Here is a 10,826-nt window from a genome sequence, read left to right as displayed (position 1 = left end):
TTGTCAGTGTAGCTGTAGGTGGGTGTGGTGGTGGAATCAGCGCAGGACGCACAAAGTAAGTCCAAAAGACTTTAGTTGTTTGCAAACACAACACAGCACGAAAACAAATGCCCTGAGGCGAGAAACTCCGCACGCAGGCGAAATAAAGCGGGCGCACAAAATACGCGCACGACAAAATACTCCAATACACAGAAATGGAGCGCAGCTCAACCGAGCAAACTGTATATATAATAGCTAAACGCACGACAGTGAAAAACAATCACACACAACACTAGACAAACACAACGAGAACTTATAGGACACTAATTACACTAAATGATAACAGGTGTAACAACAATCAGACAAAAGCAAACGAACATAGAAACATGCAACGGTGGCAGCTAGTATTCCGGAGACGACAACGCCGAAGCCTGCCCAAGCAAGGAAGAGAGGCAGCCCGGCCGAAACCGTGACAGTACCCCCTTGACGCGCGGCTCCAGACGTGCGCCGACTCCGGCCTCGGGACGACCAGGAGGACGCGGAGCAGGGTGCGTCGGGTGCCCACGATGGAATTCCGTCAGGAGAGACTGGTCCAAAATGTCTCTCCTCGGCACCCAGCACCGTTCCTCCGGGCCGTACCCCTCCCACTCCACTAGATATTGAGACCCCCCATCCGACGTCTCAATCCAAGATGGACCGCACGGGCGCCAGTGCCCCCTCGATGTCCAATGGGGGCGGAGGAGTCTCCCTGATTTCACTTTCTTGGAGTGGGCCAGCTACCACCGGCCTGAGAAGAGACACATGGAACGCAGGGGTTAATACTCTTATACTCAACAGGTAGTTGTAATTTGTAACACACCTCGTTCAACCTTCTCAGGACTTTAAATGGCCCTACAAACCGCCGACCCAGTTTCCGACAGGGCAGGCGGAGGGGCAGGTTTCGTAGAGAGCCAGACTCGATCACCAGGTGCGTACACCGGTCCCTCACCGGTGGAGATCGGCGCTCGCCTTAGACGTCGGAGGGCCCGCTGCAGGTGGACGTGTGCAGCGTTCCATGTCTCCTCCGAGCGCCGCGCCCACTCATCCACCGCAGGAGCCCTCGATCTGGCTCTGCTGCCAAGGTGCCAGAACCGGCTGGTAACCTAACACACATTGAAAAGGGGTTAGGTTAGTGGAGGAATGGCGTAGGGAATTCTGGGCCATCTCGGCCCAGGGGAACGCACCTTGCCCACTCCTCCGGCTGGTCCTGGCAGTATGTTCTAAGAAACCTACCCACATCCTGGTTCACGCGTTCCACCTGCCCATTACTCTCCGGGTGGTAACCCGAGGTGAGGCTCACCGAGACCCCCAACCGCCTCCATAAAAGCTCTCCATACTCTGGAGGTAAATTGGGGACCTCGATCAGACACAATATCCTCGGGTACCCCGTGAGTGCCGGAACACATGGGTGAATAGTGCTTTGGCGGTTTGCAGGGCAGTAGGAAGGCCCGGCATAGGGAGCAAACGACAGGCCTTAGAAAACCGGTCCACAACGACCAGTATAGTGGTATTCCCTGTGAAGGAGGAAGGTCAGTGAGGAAATCCACCGAGAGGTGAGACCATGGTCGTTAGGAACGGGCAGGGGTAGTAACTTACCCCTAGGCAGATGTCTAGGCGCCTTACACTGGGCGCACACCGAGCAGGAGGAAACATAAACCCTCACATCCCTCGCCAACGTGGGCCACCAGTACTTGGTACTAAGACAGTGCACTGTCCGGCCGATACCAGGGTGTCCAGAGGAGGGTGACGTGTGAGCCCAATAGATCAATCGATCCCGAACTCTCGAGCGGAACGTACTTCCGACCCTCCGGGCATTGAGGTGGACTAGGGTCGGGTGCGCCACGCCCGCTCGAGTTCAGCATCGACCTCCCACACTACCGGTGCCACCAGACAAGACTCCGGCAGTATGGGGAGTGGGCTCCACGGACCTCTCCTCCGTGTCATACCGCCGAGACAGTGCGTCTGCCCTACCGTTCTGTGACCCAGGGATGTACGTGATCTTAAATGTGAACCGGGTCAAAAACATATTCCACCTCGCCTGGCGAGGGTTCAGCCTCCTCGCTGCCCGGATGTACCCAGGTTACGGTGGTCCGTCAAAATGAGGAAAGGGTGTTGAGCCCCTCAAGCCAGTGCCTCCACACCTTTAGGGCCTGTACCACGGCTAACAGCTCCCTGTCCCCACGTCATAGTTTCGCCTCCGCCGGACTGAGCTTCTTGGAATTAAAAGCACAGGGGCGGAGTTTAGGTGGCGCGCGGACCGTGCACAGCACGGCTCCTATACCGGCCTCTGACGCGTCCACCTCTACCTGAAATGGCAAAGAGGGATCCGGATGCGCCAGCACCGGAGCCGAGGTAAACAGGTCCTTCAGCCTCCCAAACGCCCTGTCCGCCTCGGCTGACCACTGCAGACGCACCGACCCCCTTCAAAAGAGACGTTATGGGAGCTGCCACCTGTCCAAAACCCCCCGGATAAACCCTCCGGTAATAATTCGCAAACCCCAAAAACTGCTGCACCTCCTTCACAGTAGTTGGCGTTTGCCAATTACGCACGGCTGACACCCGGTCTACCTCCATCTTCACCCCTGACGCAGACAACTGATAACCCAAAAAGGAGACAGACTCCTGGAAGAACAGACACTTCTCTGCCTTGACATACAGGTCGTGCTCCAACAGTCTCCGCAACACTCGGCGCACCAGGGCCACATGCTCGACTCGGGTGGGCGAGTACACGAGAATGTCATCGATGTACACGACCACCCCCTGCCCCTGCATGTCCCTGAAGATCTCATCCACGAATGATTGGAAAACTGAAGGAGCGTTCATCAACCCGTATGGCACGACAAGATACTCGTAAGGCCCGAGGTGGTACTAAAGGCTGTCTTCCATTCATCGCCCCCTATGCGCACTCAAGTTGTACGCGCTCCTGAGATCTAATTTAGTGAAGAAACGCGCCTCGTGCAATGACTCCGTCATGGTCGCAATCAGCGGGAGTGGATAACTGTACTTCACCGTGATCTGATTGAGACCACGGTAATCAATGCACGGGCGTAATCCTCCATCCTTTTTTCTTCACAAAAAAGAAACTCGAGACGCAGGGGAAGTGGGAGGGCCGTATGTATCCTTGTCTCAGAGATTCGTCTATGTACGTCTCCATAGCTCTCTTCTCCTCCTGAGACAGAGGATACACATGGCTCCGTGGGAGCGCAGCTCCTGCCTGGAGGTCTATCGCACAATCTCCTGCCTATGGGGAGGCAACCGCGTCGCCCTCGACTTACTGAACACAATACCCAAATCCCCATACTCAGGGGGAACGTGCAATGCGGGCACCTGGTTTGGACTCTCCACCGAGGCAGCCCCTCACGGAAACGCCTAAACATCGACCCACACACTGGGCAGACCACTCCATCAGAGCCCTCTCCTGCCACGAAATAGATGGGTTATGGGTACTCAACCAGGGCATGCCCAGCACCACCGGATACGCAGGCGAGTCGATCAGAAATAGCTGGATCATCTCCTGATGACCCCCCGCGCCACACATCCTAAGTGGCGCAGTGACCTCCCTGATCAAGCCCGCACCCAACGGACGGCTATCTAGGGCATGAACGGGAAGGGAACGTCAACAGGGAGAAGGGGAATCCCTAAGGCTAAACAAAACTTCTTATCAATAAAATTCCCAGCCGCGCCTGAATCTACCAGCGCCTTTATGCTGGGAATGAGGTGCTACCTGTGGAAAACGCACAGATATACAGAAATGTGCAACAGAGAGCTCTGGGTGAGTGGGGCGCCTACTCACCTGGAAGGACTCCCCCAGTGCGGGACCTGTCGTCCTCTCCCCGAGGAGGCCATCGCCAGCACCTGGCCGCGGTGTGTCCTCCCCGACCACAGTTGGTGCAGGAGATGGACCCCCTGTAAGCCGACCCTCCTCTCTCTAGCGCCAGCGCCCCGAGCTCCATTGGGCACGGCTCGGAGGCGTTGGAGGGTGAAATGGACGGACCCCCTCGGGACGTCCCCCGGGTAGCTAGCAGGGTATCCAGCCTGATGGACATGTCGACCAACTGGTCGAACGAGAGGCTGGTGTCCCTACAGGCCAGCTCCCACGGACGTCCTCGCGCAGACTACATCGGTAGTGATCGATGAGAGCCCGCTCATTCCACCCCTGCATCCGCCGCTAGGGTACGGAACTCCAAGGCGAACTCCTGGGCACTCCTCTTCCCCTGCCTGAGGCAGACCAGACGCTCCCCGCGCCCTCCGGGGATGGTCAAACACCGCCCTGAAGCGGCGGGAGAACTCGTCGAGGTGATGGTGTTAGCGCGATTCTCCTCCACTCTGCGTTGGCCCATTCCAACGCCTTCCCGGAAAGGCAGGAGATCAGGGCGGACACGCTCTCGTGTCCCGAGGGCGCCGGGTGCACGGTGGCCAGGTAAAGCTCCACCTGGAGAAGGAATCCCTGACACCCGGCCGCGGTCCCATCGTAGGCCCTCGGGAGCGAGAGTCGAACTCCTCTGGGTTCCGGAGCGGGAATGGGCTGACTTGCCGATGGTGCGGGCAGGGAGGATGGCGGTGGAGGAGTCCCTCGGGTCTCCCAGCCTCGGATGGTGGTGATCACCTCCTGCAGTGCGGACCCCATCCGCAGGATCTGGTCATTCTGTTCGCGGACCCTGTCCTCCAACGTCGCCTGTGCTGCTGCGGCTCCTGCTGATTCCATCGAGTATGGTGTGTGATTCTGTCAGTGTAGCTGTAGGTGGGTGTGGTGGTGGAATCAGGCGCAGGACGCACAAAGTAAGTCCAAAAGACTTTAGTTGTTTGCAAACACAACACAGCACAAAAACAAATGCCCTGAGGCGAGAAACTCCGCACGCAGGCGAAATAAAGCGGGCGCACAAAATACGCGCGACAAAATACTCCAATACACAGAAATGGAGCGCAGCTCAACCGAGCAAACTGTATATATAATAGCTAAACGCACGACAGTGAAAAACAATCACACACAACACTAGACAAACACAACGAGAACTTATAGGACACTAATTACACTAAACGATAACAGGTGTAACAACAATCAGACAAAAGCAAACGAACATAGAAACATGCAACGGTGGCAGCTAGTATTCCGGAGACGACGAACGCCGAAGCCTGCCCGAGCAAGGAAGAGAGGCAGCCTCGGCCGAAACCGTGACAATAATACTCTGTTATTTTCATCCCAGTGTGTATTTTCCTGCGTACATCATGGTACTAAAGAACTTGAAGTGAAGTTCCGATTGTTCTTTCACCAGCAAAAATATTGTAATCAGATTACAGATACTTTTTAAAAGCGAGATGATTACTTCATGGATTACTTTTACATTTAGAAAGAACGTTTGCGAAAAAAAATACATTATGACACCTTTCTGTTTTCTCAATGACATTCAAGTCAGCATTGAAAAAGGCGCAAGTTTAAGTTTGTTCCACCTGAGTGAGTCTGACTACAAGTCAGAGACCACTATGATGTCAGAGACCACTATGACGACACCAAATGTGTTTGATGGATCCTTTTCATCTTCTTCTAATGCCTCTTAAGGAGAAAGTAATCAAAAAGCAACTGAAAGTAATCAGATTACGTTACTGAGTTTGGGCAATCCAAAAGTTATGTAACTGATTACAATTTTGGACAGGTAACTAATTTAGTAACTCTAGTAGATTACATTTAGAAAGTAAACCTACCCAACCCTGTCTGCCACCATACTTTACTAACCACTTTCTGAAGCATTAATGCCAGTATCATCATCATGTTTTCACGGGTCATTCCAAGATCCCATCCAGGAAATAGGAAAAACTGGTGGAACACACAACAAGGTTCATGAAAAACAATGATAAAAGTACATTTACCTGTAAAATATATGACAGATAGTTTTCATATCTTCATGCAGGGACATACATACATGTGGGAGCATCCATCCATACTCATGGTTGTTGATCCCTATGATGCTGGGGAAGCCCAGGAAGCTATTGGTCTGCAGGACTTCCTCCAGGTTGGTAGGGATGACTGTCCCATCCCTGTGCACAGACAGAACCATCTCCCCCTGTGGAGAGAGAGGATGGACCCCAGAATGGAAGTCACAAACAACAGCCATGTTGTTGCATTCAACAGCGCCATACAGTACAAGTTAGCTAAAGCAACAGCCTGGCATTCAGATACATACATCCCACATACTGTAGGGTGAGTGTGAGGTTCAGACCAAACCTACCAGTGCAGGTGTAGCAGCCTCTATGTCCTGTTGGCTGAGGGTACTGAGGCAGGTCATGAGCTCTGCAGAGTCATCACTGGGACAGCCTGCTCTCTGTGCCACCAGCTGGAGGAGGGAGAGATTGAAACCAGAGCATTTGAATTACAACACGTTACATTGTACCAGAATAATAAATACATAGTCATAAGACCACTGAAGGTTTTACCAGTTATTATATTGTATATTAACCAATGTATGGGATGCTTGAGACATGCTGTTATGATCAGCACACAGTGAAACAGCAGACCACCTGTGCAGCAGGTTTGGGGTCATCCTGGATGAAGACAGGGATGAGGGGTACTCCACTCTGACTGATGGCCTTGTGGAACAGTCCTGATGACAGAGGGGACATCATCTGGACAGACAGAACAATGGATCAGTGCCCAAGGTAAGCCTACATACAGACAGCCAGTGCATCTTTCTGTATCAGCAAGTATCTGTTTTCCTAGATATACAGTGCACACATGTAAAAAGACGGCGACACCACCAGCAGACTCTCCGAAAATGGTGACAGATCCTGGGTCTCCACCGAAGCTGCTGATGGTCTCCTGCACCCAGCGCATGGCACACACCTGGTCCAGAATACCCATGTTCCCAGGGTACTGGCCATCCCCAGTGCTGGACAGTCAAGCAGATATGAGATCAGATATGCCAGGGTTGTGTTCAGTAGACACCAAACAGGAGAAAATGTTAGTCACCCAAATTTGTGCATTGATCATATTGACCAAATGCAGTACCAATAGAAGTGTACCTGAGGAACCCTGGGATACCCAGACGGTATTGGAGGATGACCACCACAACGTCCCCGAAGGCAGCCAATGAGGAGCCATCATAGAGTGAAGCCCCTCCCATGAGGAAGCCTCCACCATGGATCCAAATCATCACCTGCAGATATACTTTTTTAGACTAGACCACCAAACCAAAGACATGTATGCTTGTCTACTCTGAGGTAGATATGGGTACATTCTCATGTCTCTCCTCACTGGTAGTTTCCTTGGGTCTCCAGGTTTGACTGGTGTGTAGATGTTCAGGTAAAGGCAGTCCTCTGAGGTGGTTAGGACAGGGAACCGACCTCCGTACAGGTTCCCCATCTGTCTAGTGTGGTTCATGTTCTGCAGACACCTATGTGTTAAGAGGACAAGAGAGGTGACATCATCTTATACTATCAATAAAAACATGATTGGCAGAATGTTAATGTTTATCAGAATAAGCATGATTCAGAGTTCCCTATAAGACAGTGTAGGCTGTTTATCTGTCTGTCTCCCTGCCTGTCTCTCTCTAACAAATTACTGTTTAGGCTCATACAGAGGGGGGTAGGCCTTGGCGTCTCTCAGTCCCTGCCACACCCGAGGAGGCTGGGGGGCCTGGAACCTCAGGAGCCCGACAGGGGGCTCAGCGAAGGGGATCCCCAGATAGGCAGCCACATTCTTCTGGCTCTCTCTCACTCTGACCAGCCTGCCCTCCAGCAGACCATAACTGGTATGAAGCTGGAAGAGGCTCTCTCTGTCCCCTGGAAAATATTGAGATGTTATAGAAAAGGCATTGTAGTAGTCTGTCAACGGATGCATTAATTGTGAAAGGCGTGATTTACAACCATTTACAAGCATACCAAACTATAAAAAGTATATATAACGTCTTGTTTACAGCTAATCAATGTATTTCGTAGTTGCTAAGAAGTTAATTAAACAGGACATACATTCTTACCTGCGACCGTATGGAAACTCACAAACAGGCTCAGACTTATCCATGTGAGCAGGACTCTTCTGCCCTGACCTATCATAGTGGTGCCAGAGAGATTCTCCATTCACATCTGTAGAATATCAAACCACATGAAGATCTATTTCAGCAGTCGCCGATTTACACAATCTCTATACATTAATGCAAATTGCCTCCATATCCAGTGGGTAACCAAATATCAATACATCTGAGCGAAAAGTATGCCCTCCAGCAAATGGAATACGAACCGTATGGAGCTCCAATTCAGTTAAATGCCTTCAGTAGATCTGTGGGAGACTGAGGATTGAGCTGCTCTTTGTATCACAGGCTGGCATTGGAAACTCCAATAAAACCTGTTAAGGATTTTCTAAAAAGCCAGTCGAGTTGATTCAGTCGCGATCTAATGTCAAACAGCAGTTTGAAAGGGGGGAGTCCTCTGAAAGAACATCCTGGTTCGTTTTAATCTGATATAGCTGCCTGGACATGCACTTTGAAATTAGACGTCATGCTACCAACTCCACCTGTTTATCTTGGGTCTACTTTTCTGCCAAGTTCAGAGTGTGCAGAACATCAATAATTATATGATATCAGCCAATCAACTATGAATACATTAAGTACAGTTTTTACATGAATTTTTCAAACTTTCTAATTTCAATATCTCCTTGGTCATGTGACCTACTGACCTCAAACAAGGTTCAGAATGTACACTCAGTGGGCCTACACATTGCACACCCTTTAGTTTGTCAATTTTCATCTCACGCGGTTTTACAGGATTTTTTTACATTTTTAATTTCAATATTCCCTGGTCATGTGACCTACCACCCTAAAACACGCTTAGATTGTCCACTCACTATGCCTTCATATCGCACACTCTGTTGTTTGTCTACTTTCATCTCACGCTATTAAACTTAAATCTGTAAGCCTGAGACCAAGTAGGTGTGAACATTGCTGCACAGTGGACACCCACACTCAGAAGTATTATTCTCCTGTAAATGGTTCAGTGCCTATAATTTAGGCTGTGTGTAGAATGGGGCATCAAGGAAATTACCTCTACTAGATTATGCTGATAAGGAAAACAGCATACAGTTTTGGCCTGTGCATTCATTTGCCTATAACTAATCAGAATTCCAATATGTTTACATAAAAAAGAGAATACTTAAAAATGAGAAGATCCTGCCATGGAAAAAACGACTCGGTGGACATAAAGTGGAAAGGAGGGGAAATAACTCACTGTCACGAATTCAGCCGAGGCTGCCCCTCCTCCTTGCTCGGGCAGGTTTCGGCGTTCGTCGTCACCGGCTTACTAGCCACTACCGCTCCATTTATCATCACTCCATTTGTCTGGTCTTGTCTTGTCAATCACACACACCTGGTACTCATTCCCTCATTAGTCTGTATATAAGTGTTCCCTCTGCCCCCTTGTCCTTTGTGAGTCATTGTTCGTTGTGAGAGTGAGTAGCTCGGTTGAGCTACTCTTTACTTGTATGCAGCCAAGGTTGATTTTCCCTTGTGCTAGTTTCGTTCTGTCGCTATATGCGCTACATTATTGTACACTGAATAAACTCTTGATTTCTGTGTTTTACCTCCTGCGCCTGACTCCGTCATTCATACCTCATCACACTCACACCATGCAGCAGGACACCTTCAGCTGCGGGGTCTTTGTAATGCAGGTTTGATAGTTATATTTTCAATAATGAATGGTTAGCTGTTATGTGACAATTAGGTCAAAAACTCTATTTTCTTTTTTGGTGTAGATGGCCAAGGAAGTTGCACAGAACTTCCCCAACATCCCCTCCCAAATGGATATAGAACCTTCACAAAAACACATGGAGCAACTGCGAAAAGAAATGGCTGAGGATAAACTAAAAATGTCTGGTATGTAATGAAATTTCATTCAAAGTAAATGTCAATTCTTTATTTTTATGTAGTTGTGTGGGACAACCATATGTTCAGTTCATGCCTATGATTTCAGAGTTCAACAAAGCCAACAACTGCTTCTTGTGTGCCACTGATAAAGAACCTGGATGTGGCCCAAAGACTGACAGGGTTAGTAACTTTATTTAACATGTTTATAATCTTTTGACAACAGTGACGGCATGTAAGACAATTTATGATATAACACAATGGATGGCTAATTCATCATACTGCATTGATATTTGATATTATTTATAACGTGTTACCCTTTGTTCTGTTTTAGATTGAATGTTTTGCATGCCAACGGTGGTTCCATGTGCTGTGCTTAGGGATGAATACAAAAGAGTTCAACAGAGTGAAGAACACAAACTGGAAGTGCTGTCTTTGTTGTTGAAAATGTATGCTATACCCCATCCACACTGAAGAGGAGCTGAAATGTACATCAACCAGGGATAAAGAGAAAGTTAACACTGTGAAATGTTTTGTATTTATTTGAAGTAAAGTGTCTGACATGTTGGAAAAGATTAAAGGTCTACAATTTCTGTTGAATTTGTCAATATTCTATTTTAATTCATTGATTAACTGGCAACCATTATTGTGGTTACATGCAGTGGTGGAGAAAGTACCCAATTGTCAAAAATTAGATTTGTCACTATGTTGATGGTCCTAACTGCTGTTGGTGGACATAAGGAAAACTACAGGCGAATATCCATTGAATATCCAACCTGAATCTGTCTTTACCTCGGTGATTAGAGGCAGCTACTTCATATAATTTGCTAAATAAAATAAGTATCTTGGCTTCACTGGTTGAAAGCTGCTCTCCAGTTGATAACTCGGTGCAATATCAGGGATTGACATTATTAGTCTGTTTAGAAATGCCATAATTTGACAGTCTTTCAATACGAAGGAACTAGA

General features: G+C 49.1%; 1 protein-coding gene across 4 annotated transcripts; it reads right to left on the bottom strand.

The window, feature by feature from the left end:
* Positions 1-726: 726 nt before the first annotated feature.
* Positions 727-8,447, bottom strand: LOC121548246 (putative inactive carboxylesterase 4). 4 transcript variants are annotated; one of them, XM_045214737.1, is made up of 11 exons: positions 8,246-8,447; positions 7,986-8,091; positions 7,587-7,791; positions 7,265-7,403; positions 7,033-7,166; positions 6,746-6,899; positions 6,532-6,636; positions 6,243-6,347; positions 5,933-6,077; positions 5,750-5,830; positions 727-766 (listed from the first exon to the last, which is right to left on the bottom strand). In XM_045214737.1, exons 2-10 carry the CDS (start codon positions 8,083-8,085, stop codon positions 5,790-5,792), a joined length of 1,128 nt encoding a protein of 375 aa, XP_045070672.1. In that variant the 5' UTR covers positions 8,086-8,091; positions 8,246-8,447; the 3' UTR covers positions 727-766; positions 5,750-5,789. The 4 variants fall into 4 exon arrangements, with proteins under 4 accessions (XP_045070672.1, XP_045070670.1, XP_045070669.1 ...); XM_045214735.1 differs by having other exon boundaries at positions 5,937-6,077; XM_045214734.1 differs by lacking the exon at positions 727-766 and having other exon boundaries at positions 5,673-5,830; positions 5,937-6,077.
* Positions 8,448-10,826: the final 2,379 nt, after the last annotated feature.

This window comes from Coregonus clupeaformis, unplaced genomic scaffold, assembly GCF_020615455.1.
Source record: "Coregonus clupeaformis isolate EN_2021a unplaced genomic scaffold, ASM2061545v1 scaf0302, whole genome shotgun sequence".
NCBI classification, from domain to species: Eukaryota; Metazoa; Chordata; class Actinopteri; order Salmoniformes; family Salmonidae; genus Coregonus; species Coregonus clupeaformis.
The sequence above is the reverse complement of the archived record's forward strand: the minus strand, read 5'-3'. Positions and strand labels throughout refer to the sequence as shown.